The 10,046-nt window shown below is 42.6% G+C and overlaps 3 protein-coding genes across 3 annotated transcripts; 2 read left to right on the top strand and 1 right to left on the bottom strand.

Moving 5' to 3' along the window:
• Positions 1-3,182: 3,182 nt before the first annotated feature.
• Positions 3,183-4,128, bottom strand: LOC131224935 (uncharacterized). The gene has a single exon (XM_058220376.1). It carries the CDS (start codon positions 4,126-4,128, stop codon positions 3,241-3,243), a length of 888 nt encoding a protein of 295 aa, XP_058076359.1. The 3' UTR covers positions 3,183-3,240.
• A 1,335-nt stretch (positions 4,129-5,463) lies between these two features.
• Positions 5,464-6,222, top strand: LOC131224927 (pentatricopeptide repeat-containing protein At3g12770-like). Its single transcript, XM_058220367.1, has one exon. The coding sequence runs from the start codon at positions 5,464-5,466 to the stop codon at positions 6,220-6,222; it is 759 nt and encodes a 252-aa protein (XP_058076350.1).
• Positions 6,223-6,234: 12 nt separating this feature from the next.
• LOC131224918 (putative pentatricopeptide repeat-containing protein At3g49142) lies at positions 6,235-9,354 on the top strand. The gene is made up of 4 exons (XM_058220360.1): positions 6,235-6,574; positions 6,660-6,979; positions 8,885-9,004; positions 9,220-9,354. The coding sequence occupies exons 1-4, from the start codon at positions 6,235-6,237 to the stop codon at positions 9,352-9,354; spliced, it is 915 nt and encodes a 304-aa protein (XP_058076343.1).
• Positions 9,355-10,046: the final 692 nt, after the last annotated feature.

Raw genomic sequence — 10,046 nt, 5'->3', positions numbered from 1 at the left:
CTATGCTCGCATACACAGGAGAATACTGCCCAAACGTGGGACGGACGGCTGAATGAAAGCATCCACGGACCACACCGATTTTGATCCAAAAACAGTGATTCCAGCCTGGTTTTTCGAGCAGAATGCAGTGGACGGCATGGATTTTCCAAAACAAAAGCGATGTGGGCCCCACCATCAGACAGCGTAAGTGCGTTACGCACCCTGTTTCGTAGCCGGACGCTGTCCGGCTTTTGCGGCGGGTTGTGCGTTCTTGGAGGCGATCGGACGGATAATCTGAACCGTTCATCATGTAGGTCTGCCAAGAAACTCCCAGAGGACGTTCTCCTTTTAGAAAGAAAGCAAGAAAAGAGGGAGTAGAGGGCGCTGGCTCCTTGACTGCGTAATAAGATTTACGCAGAGGAGTTATGGCTGCGAAAGGAGTGCAGCCGGCTGTCTTCGGCGCACGGAGTTCCTTCACGGACTTCACTTCTCCACGCTGCCAGTGGACCGACCTGGGTGGTCTTATAAAAGAAAGACGTGAGAGAGAGAGAAGGAGAGGAAAGGAAGTCAAAGGGAGGAGGCGACGTGGGCTGGACGTGGGCAATGAAAGAGAGAGAGTTAGTAGTTTTTTTCTTCTTCTTTTCTTCTCTTTTTGTCTATTCTGAACTTAGCCTAATCATGTTTGTGACCGGCTAAACCTCTTAGCTAGGGCTAAGAGGTGAAGCTTGTAGTCTGATGGGAGAGATATTGCTTGTGCCTTTTTGTTTAAATTGAAGGGGTTTTTCATGTAATTTTAATATGGGAATATTTTTAGTTTTTAATGGCCTGTTGTGACTGAAATTACAATGGGTTTGCAATGGCTTTGAGTATTTCTTTTTCCTTATTTTGATTATGACGTCAGGAAGCCCTGTTGTTCGCCATCGTCTCCTGGGTATGGTTGGATGATGGTACCCTTTCTAACCTTCATAATCATCTGATTGGTTGGTAATTAGTTTAATTCTTTTGTTAACTTTGTCTCCTGGGCATGGTTTGGTGATGGAATCCATTCTAATTCATATACCTTTCATCTCTTTAAAAATTATATCAGAGGAAGTTCAGTTTAATTTTCATGATTTTTGAAGCAGGCATAAGATCTCCCTGATCTCTACAAGTGGATCCTCTGAATCCCTAGTCTCTTAATTCAGTTGTAATAAATGGTGGGCGTGACTCTCTCCACTATTTTCTGTGGTGGGGTCCACTCGAGTTTTGGATATGATTCATTCTTTGACTCATGCCCTAAAATGATCTCTCCAAATGGATGGACAGTGTGGATACAAAACATACATCATAGTAGGACCCATATAAATAGGTGACATCACTTCAGTAGCGAGTCTCACTGCTCAATGTGGCACGGAATCCCAAATGGAAATGAAAGCGGATTGGCTACTCCCCCACCATCAGCCCAGTGGTGGTGGTGGTCGGTACTCTATGAGCCCCACCATGATGCATGTGTTTCATCCATTCCGTTAATATATTTTTACATATAATTTTAGGGGTCGACCCCAAAAATGAGAGGGATATAAATCTCATATGGACCACACCACAGGAAAACAATGGTGATTGGATATCCATCATTAAAGTCCTCCTAAGGCCCACCGTACTGTTTATTTGACATCCAATCTATTGGTTTGGTCATAAAGACCCAGATGAAGGGAAAAGCTTGATCCAAAACTTTTATGGCCCCTAAAAAGTTTTTTATGGTCAACGTTCATTCAACACTATCTCATGTATTGTGGTCCACTTGAGATTGGGTTATACCTCATTTTTTTTTTTTGTCTCAGACCATAAAATGATCTAGAAAAATAAATGGACGGCATGGATGAAACACATACATCATGGTGGGCCCACATGGTACTGAGTGGCAGGGGAGTAGCCAGTCCGTTTCCAATGGAAACCGTGGACACGGATTCACCGGGGGAAGCCTTTTGCATGAAGTTCCAGCACTGGGATGTATGGTGGGGTCCACCATGATGTTTATAAGAATTTCAATCCATTCTTCCATTTATAGAGCTCATTTTAAGACATGTAACAAAAAATTAGGATGATAAAAAACTCAACTGGGCCATACAAGATGAAACAGTGGAGAAAGAAATTCCTACGGTTGAAGCCTTCCTAGGCGGCTTGATGTTTATATGCCATCCAAACTGTTTATAAGGTCATTTTTACTAGGATGAAGTGAAAACACCAAAATATTAGACCGATGCAAAACTTTTGTGGCCATATAAATATTTCAACGATGGACACTAAATCCCCACTGTTTCCTCTCGTGTGGCCCATTTGAGTTTTATATACACCTTAGTTTAGGTATTATGTCCTAAAATGATATCTAAAAATGGATGAACGGGTTGGATTTATTACAAACGTTGCAGTGGGTCCATCCAGAATCCTTGCGTGGGATCTTACCGCAAAAGGCTTTGGTAGGAAATCCGCGTCCCCGCTTAAACACGTGAAATCGGATTGCGTACTAGTTTTATTGTACTGAGTAAACTCTGTTGGGCCCATTGTGAATTCATGTGGTTTATCCACACCATCCATCCGTTTTTTCAAATCATTTGAAGGGTTGAGCCCAAAACTGAAGTATATCTAAAGCTCAAGTAGACCATACCAAAGGAAACAGTGGAAGTATTGATTTTCACCATTGAAACGTTTCTAAGTCCCCAATGATGTTTATTTTTCATCCAAACTGTTCATAAGATCACAAAGACATGGATGGATGGAAAAAACAAATATCATCTTGATATAAAACTTCTGTGGCCCTCAACAACTTTTTAACGGTAGAATTCAATTCACACTGTTTCAGGTGGTGTGGTCCACTTAAGCTTTGAATATGATTAATTTTCGTTGTAAAAGCTAAAATTAGATTATAAAGGAGATGGATGGAGTTGATACAATGCACGAATGACGACAATGGGCTCCACAGACTTTACTTAGTACGCTTACCCTGCTGAGTTACTCAGCACGCAAGCCGCTCCCGTTAACGTCTCCGTTATACTTCTTATTAAATTAAATGTACTTTTTAAAATATATTTAAAAAACCTAATGACGTGGCACTTATAGTGACGTTGACCAATGAAAACGCTGGAGGCAGGGAGTTCCTGCCTTCGGGAGGCAGAGGATCTGCACTCTACAAGAAATCATTTTTCATGCCTAAAAACATGAAAAAAGAAAAACAGATAATCAAAAAATCCAATAATTTCAACCCCACATTCAAAATCTCAAAGTTCAATCAAAATGGTAAAGCTTAGATGGTTTAAGCTCCTTGGTTACATTGAAGAACCTTAGCACATGCAACCATCTATCCCACCTCTTGAGCCGGTGCACCACCACCGTCTCCGGTATGAGCTCGTGTGAGCACCGCCCATTCGACCCAGGATAATCATACATTGCCGGCTTATCGCTAAACCTGTTCTTCCCCTTGTTGACAACCTTCAACCATCTCCCAACCAACTTATCCTCAGGCCCCACCGTATCATTGGCTGGGATATCCGATTCAGCTATCCATTCAACTAGGTCCCACGACAACACGAATCCCATGCCAGACATGTAATCGACAAACGGATTTTGGCTAGTGCAAGGGATGACGAAGCCATAATACAAATCGGTCCTCTCCAACGGCTTCAATGAAGCTGCCAGCTTGTCTACCTTTAGGTAAACATCATCATCAGCCTTCATGACGTAGTCATATTGGCGGGAGAGAATGTGGGGTAGAGAAGAGAAGTAGGTGTATGTCTTCCCGGAGTTCATGTTCTCAGAACAATTGAGGATGATAATGTCATTGAACCTAATAACCTCCAGTGCGATGAGCATACGTTGCTCGACCTTAGTGAGATTGCAAAAGACAAACTTCACGTCGAATTCAGCAATGGGAGAAGATTGGATGCCATAGAGGAGGCGGAGGAAGTGGCGGTGCTCATGGTAATCAGCCCGGGTTAGGATACCAATCAAAAGGCTGAAAGCGGGCCGCGGGTGGGCTGGAGGGACAACCATGGCATTGCCATAGGAAGCTAGGGCAGTAGTCTTAGTACTGATGTTGTAGGAGAAGAAGAGGAAGAGGAAAAGGAAGAGTGCAATAAAGGGGAAGGTGGCAAGAACTAGCCAGCGAGTAAGCATTATTTTTCAGTTTTTTGAGTAAGATAAAATGGTGTTCTGATATATACACATGAAAATGCGATTTGGGTGGTAAGGTTCTTGCAATTCTCGTTTGTCTATGGGCCATGGTTTTTGGCCTGATTGTAACCGTAGATCATGGCGTGATACTGGACGTTCATCAGGTGGGACATCAAGTGACTTCTCTATCATAAAATAATCTTCCCATCATCTTATATTAGCCACACGTACGTTCAATTCAGACCACCAGTTATATTTAGACATATCAAGGTCATTCTTCACATGCGGTCTGAATCTCAGGTGGGCCACGTCCTTTTTGAGTCACACGTGATGGACGTTCAGATCTATATGAATATACCATATGGATGCGTGTGCAGCGCTTGTGTTGGCTCGTGCAAATGCGCATGCAGTTCGTGAATGTTAGATATGGAGCACGTGTCGAGTAGCGCAGAGAGATTACAGGCAGGTGGCCAGCGTTTGGTTCTGAAACGTTTCAAGGTTGTCTCCATACAGAAACGGCAGCTGAGAGATTGCCGAATGTCCGAAACGGCATATTCACAGTCAGAAGCATTCTCAGATGCGTGTCGGCATACAACTGTACACGTGTCTTTCATGAAGAAAGTTCAACGGATCTGCAATCAAACTCATCATGCATCCTGACCATTCAGTTTTGGATTTGAACATGAATTGCTGGCTTTTTTTCTTCTTTTCAGCCGTCCATTTGATTGCACCCAATCAAAGGCCTACATTCATCAGACTCTTGTAACTTCTGAAGCCTGTTCCACCAATGATCATGGCAACGACTTGGACAGTCCTGACTGACATAGATGCAAATAAACATTCCAGTGGCCCCAAAAAGTTTTTAATGGCGGGTATTCAATCATCACTAAAATAAGCTATCAAAACGTATGGACAGCGTGGATGTAAGGTACATACATCAAGGTGGGCCCCACTGTCAGAGATCCACCGACCTCGGGATCCCGGAGGATGCGCTGATCAGGTGGTCCCCACACGCATGTAGAAGTTCTGGACATCGTTTCTTGTCACCGCCCTGCCGCTTGAGTGTACCGGCCTCGCTGCGAGATTGGGTAACGTTCACATTGGGGACCACCTTGCGAGTGGTCCATACGTAACACACGTGCGCCAAGTTACACACGTTGGACGGTCAACGTTTTGCCGACCCATAGCTTTGGCATTTCTCGTGTTCTAAGGCTATTTTCGTAATTTTCAAGGAAAGCTGGGAAATTCCTTCCGTATCCCTCCCATGTCTTCCCTGTTAGAGGTAGTTGAAGCATTAGAAAATACAAACTGAAGAATGACAACGACAAAACTACCACCATGACATTACTATTATTACCATTCATTAAAAGACATGGCTCGTACTACCCAAACCCAAGACAGCCGTTGATTTCATTCCACACCCAACAACCCAAATCTCATCCTAACATCTCCACCATTAAAACCTTAGTTCAAGGTGGCCATTTCATCCAAGCCCTACAACACTACACCAACCTTTGGAACAATGGCCACAAGCCTGATAATTTCACCTTCCCTTACATTCTCAAAGCCTCTTCCCAACTCCCACACCCCACCATTGGACTCTCCATCCATTCCCATGCCATTAAAACTGGCTTCCACACTGACCTCTTTGTGGGCAACAGCCTAATCCTCTTCTACGCCCGGTTCGGCTACTTAGATATCATGCACCGACTGTTCGATGAAATTCCTCAGAAGAATATTGTCACATGGACCGCTATCATCTCCGCATACTCCCAGAACGGTCAATTCAGCTATGCAATTGAACTGTTTCATGGCATGCTGGTCGCAGATGTTAGACCCAACTCTTTTACCATGGCCGTGATTCTTGGCGGCCTCTGTTGCAACCAAGGAGCAATGCAAATCCATGGATTTATGATAAAGTGTGGTTTTGAGTCTGATGTCATCATCTCGACAGCTCTGATCGACTCATATGCCAAATGTGGGAACGCCAAATTCGCCTGCGGTTGTTTCAGTGAGATGACTCAGAGAAATCTAGTTTCATGGAATGCAATGATTTCTGGATTTAACCGGAGTGGGAACACTCAAGCAGCATTGTAACTCTTCGTCGAGATGCAGGAGTCTAACACCATACAACCTGATACATTTACGATCGTTGCAATCCTCGGCTCGTCTTCATGTTTGGCATCTTTGAGGCAAGGGAAAGAGATCCATGGTTATGTATATAGAGCTACTATGGAGCATGAAATTTTTGTCACCAACAGGCTGATAGACATGTATGGTAAATGTGGAGATGTGGAGAAAGCGCAGCAAGTCTTTGATAACATGCAAGAAAGGGATGTGGGTTCATGGACTGCACTCATAAACTGCTATGGGCTGCATGGGCATGGCACCAGAGCCATTGCTGTCTTTGAAAAGATGAAACAGACCCCATCCGGCACCCCCCAACTATGTAACATGCACAGCAATTCTGTCAGCTTGCAGCCATGCCTGCCTCCAACAAGATGGGCTCCGATATTTCAGAACCATATCTACAGATTTCAGCATTGATCCCACCATGAAGCATCATGTCTGCATTGTAGACATGTTGGGAAGAGCAGGGCACCTCATGGAAGCACTGAAGTTCATTAGTGACATGCCAATCCAACCTGACTCTCGTGTGTGGGAAGCGTTGCTTGGTGCTGCTAGCATTCGAGGAGACAGGACAGCCACAGAGATAGCTGTGAAACAGCTGCTCGAGTTAGAACCTGAAAACTCTGTCGAACTTCAAGTGCAGTTGTCAAGTATATATGCGAAAGCAGGGAAGTGGGATGACGTTGCGAAAATTAGAGGAAGGATGAAATCCAAAAGCCCGGGAGTAAGTTGGATTCAGACTCTCCGATAAAAACAACTATTGTGTGCAGGCATGATTAGCATTCATTCGTAGAGAATATCAAATTCAAGATCAATGAAACACCGATGTCAAAAAGAGGACCATGAATCCATCACCTCCTTTGATGAATGGAAGGAGCCATTCGCACTTGGAAACAAACAATAGGGTCAGAAAAGCGGAAACCGATGACTCACCCAATTCAGTGAAGAGTTAAACACGACAAGTAAATGTAATTATATTTATTAAAAATATTTGTACTCAACAAGGGTATGCCTTACAATACTAACAAACTGTCACTCTTAAATGACAACTCTCACACATAAGGAAAAACTCCTTTTGAACTCTTAATACTTAGACACCTTGCTTTCACTCTTGAACTCACTCTTTGCTGTTTATGTGTGTACATAATGATACACTTCCTATATTTATAGAGGGCTATGGAAGATTCTAAAATCAATACAATTCTAAAGAGTTATACAAGCTTCCAAATATCCTATAAGGTTCTATTATATTCCAGAATATTGTAAGAAAATCCGGAAGGTTCTAGTATAGCCCGGAACATTCCGGAAGAGTTAAGAAAACTCTATCAAACTCTAGAAGTTTCCGGAAGATTTTAGAAAATTCTAGAATTTTTCGAAAATGTCCGGAAGTTTCCGGAAGACTCTGGAATATTCAAGAGAGGTTGTGATGAAATTTAACACTCCCCCTCAGCACCAACTCTCACAATTCTGCCTTGGTCATCATACCAAGTTGCTTTCTGAATTCGGTGAACTTAACATTGCTAAGTCCTTTCATGAGTATGTCAGCAACTTGGTCACCGGTCTTCACATGACTCATCTCGATTTCTCCTTGAAGTAACTTCTCTCTCACGAAGTGATAGTGTATCTCCACATACTTGGTCCTGGCATGAAACAGTGGATTCTTAGCCAAGCAAATTTGTTGATTGATTGTCACAACACAATATCATTGGATAATCATCTGGTTGATGAAGATTCCTCATTAACTATATAAGTCATTTGCTTTCTTGTGTTGCCATCGCCATTGCTCTGTATTCAGCTTCCGTGGTTGATAAAGATACTGTAGGTTGTCTCTTGCTACACCAAGAGATTGCTCCTGAGCCAAAGTTGAATACGTATCCAATAGTTGATCGTCATGTGTCATGATCACCACCAAAGTCAGCATCGCAGTACCCAACTATCTTGCATGCTCCACCTTTCTTGTACAATAGACTATGGTCTATTGTATTGTACCCTTCACATACCTTAGTATTCGATGTACTGCTTTAAAATGCGGCTTCTTTGGTGTTTGCATGAACCGACTAACTACACCAACTGTGTATGCTATATCCAGTCGCGATAATGTAAGTTAGATTAGACTACCAACTATTTGTCTGTACATATTTGCATCTTCCAAGTCTTTTCCTTCTTCCGAACATAGCTTAGCATTAGCCTCCATAGGTGTGGCAATTGGCTTGTATTCGAGCATCCCATATTTCTTTAATAGGTCTTTGCGCACTTCTACTGACAGATGAATATGCTTTTGTTGTTTTGGTCAATCTCCAGCCCAAGAAAATGCTTCAGTTCTCCAAGTTCCTTCATTTGAAATCGCATGGACAAGTTCTCTCTTATCCTTTCAATCTCACCGTTATCATCTCCAGTGATGATCAAGTCATCCACGTACACTAGCACTATTGCTAGTTTACCTTCTTGGATTTTTACAAAGAAACTGGAGTCCGCAAGTGCCACCGAGAACCCGCTTTGCACTAGGAATTCCCCTATCTTGTCATACCATGCTATCGGTGCTTGTTTAAGCCCATACAAGGCCTTCTTTAGTTTGCAGACATAATCCTAATGCCTTTTACTCTGGAAACCACTTAGTTGCTCCATGTAGATATCTCGATCAATTTCTCCATGTAGAAAGGCATTCTTTGCATCCATCTGTCACAGTTTTCAAGATTTGCTCGTTGCAAGTGCTAGTAGTACTCGCACCATTGTAATTTTTGCTACTGGGGTAAAAGTCTCATAATAGTCCAACCCATATTTCCTCTAGCCACTAATCGAGCTTTATACCTTTCTATTGATCCATCGGGGCGAGTCTTGACTTTGTACACCCATTTGCATGATATTGGCTTCACATTCTTAGGTTTTGGAACTAGTTCCCAAGTCTGATTTTGGTTCAATGCCTTAATATCTTCTTCCATTGCCTTCTGTCATTTTATGTCTCAGGATGCTTCTTCAAATGTCGTTGGCTCTTTTACGGTCTCTTCTTTTGCTAAGGCAGCATCCATGTATCTTGAGTTAGTCTTTCTCTATCTAATCGACCTCCTAAGTGGTGGGTTGTCTACCGTAACCTCCTTTTGACTTGGGCAAAACTCTTCTGGACTACTTTGATGTACTTCAGTTTGCCATAGACTCATAGATTTATCTGGTATTCAAGACAGATTAGGCACTTGCTCACCATCTCCTGCTGTAGGCGTCAACTCTTTAGTTGAACTAGGAGATTCTTCTCCTTCCCCTGTCTCCCACATCTTCTCATGCAATTCATCTTCTAAGTCTTAAGAGTTTGGCAGCTCCTCCTTCAGTGGCGACCACCATGATTCAACAATCTAATCATCACTGTAGTTGATAGCTCCTTGATTGAAAACTATGGTAAGGGCAATTTTACCCGTCTCTGTCACTATTGAGGAAGCAGCTACTTTGTCAGTGATTATGTTAAACTGCTTGAGTGGTTCATGAAAATCTATCTCTTTCTCTAAACAATCTCCTTTGATGGATTCAGGCTAAGGATGCCTAAAAGTCCCAGTCATCTTCACTGTTTTCTTGGTGATTTCTAGAAGTCACTAAGTTACCTTCGGTTGATTTTTTCTTAAACCGACAATTTTTTGTAAAGTGACCTTTTTTTCCGCAATTGAAACATTCTATATCATACATTCGAGATATGGAGGATTGTCGTTTATTTGTGTTGTTGTCGGATTGAACTCACCCTGTCCGAAGACTTCTTCCTTGCTCTTCTCCCTTCTTAGACTTTCTAAAGTTCTGTTGACTTTGTTCGC

Source organism: Magnolia sinica, chromosome 2, assembly GCF_029962835.1.
Source record: "Magnolia sinica isolate HGM2019 chromosome 2, MsV1, whole genome shotgun sequence".
Taxonomy (NCBI): domain Eukaryota; kingdom Viridiplantae; phylum Streptophyta; class Magnoliopsida; order Magnoliales; family Magnoliaceae; genus Magnolia; species Magnolia sinica.
This window is presented reverse-complemented; position numbering and strand designations above follow the sequence as displayed.

Bases quoted from the DNA above. Each gene is read 5' to 3' on its own strand.
- LOC131224935 (XM_058220376.1), bottom strand. From the start codon at position 4,128: ATGCTTACTCGCTGGCTAGTTCTTGCCACCTTCCCCTTTATTGCACTC.
- LOC131224927 (XM_058220367.1), top strand. From the start codon at position 5,464: ATGACATTACTATTATTACCATTCATTAAAAGACATGGCTCGTACTAC.
- LOC131224918 (XM_058220360.1), top strand. From the start codon at position 6,235: ATGCAGGAGTCTAACACCATACAACCTGATACATTTACGATCGTTGCA. The intron at 6,575-6,659 runs GTAACATGCACA...CCATATCTACAG, and splicing joins ATCCGGCACCCCCCAACTAT to ATTTCAGCATTGATCCCACC. The intron at 6,980-8,884 runs GTAAGTTGGATT...TGCTCCATGTAG, and splicing joins TGAAATCCAAAAGCCCGGGA to ATATCTCGATCAATTTCTCC.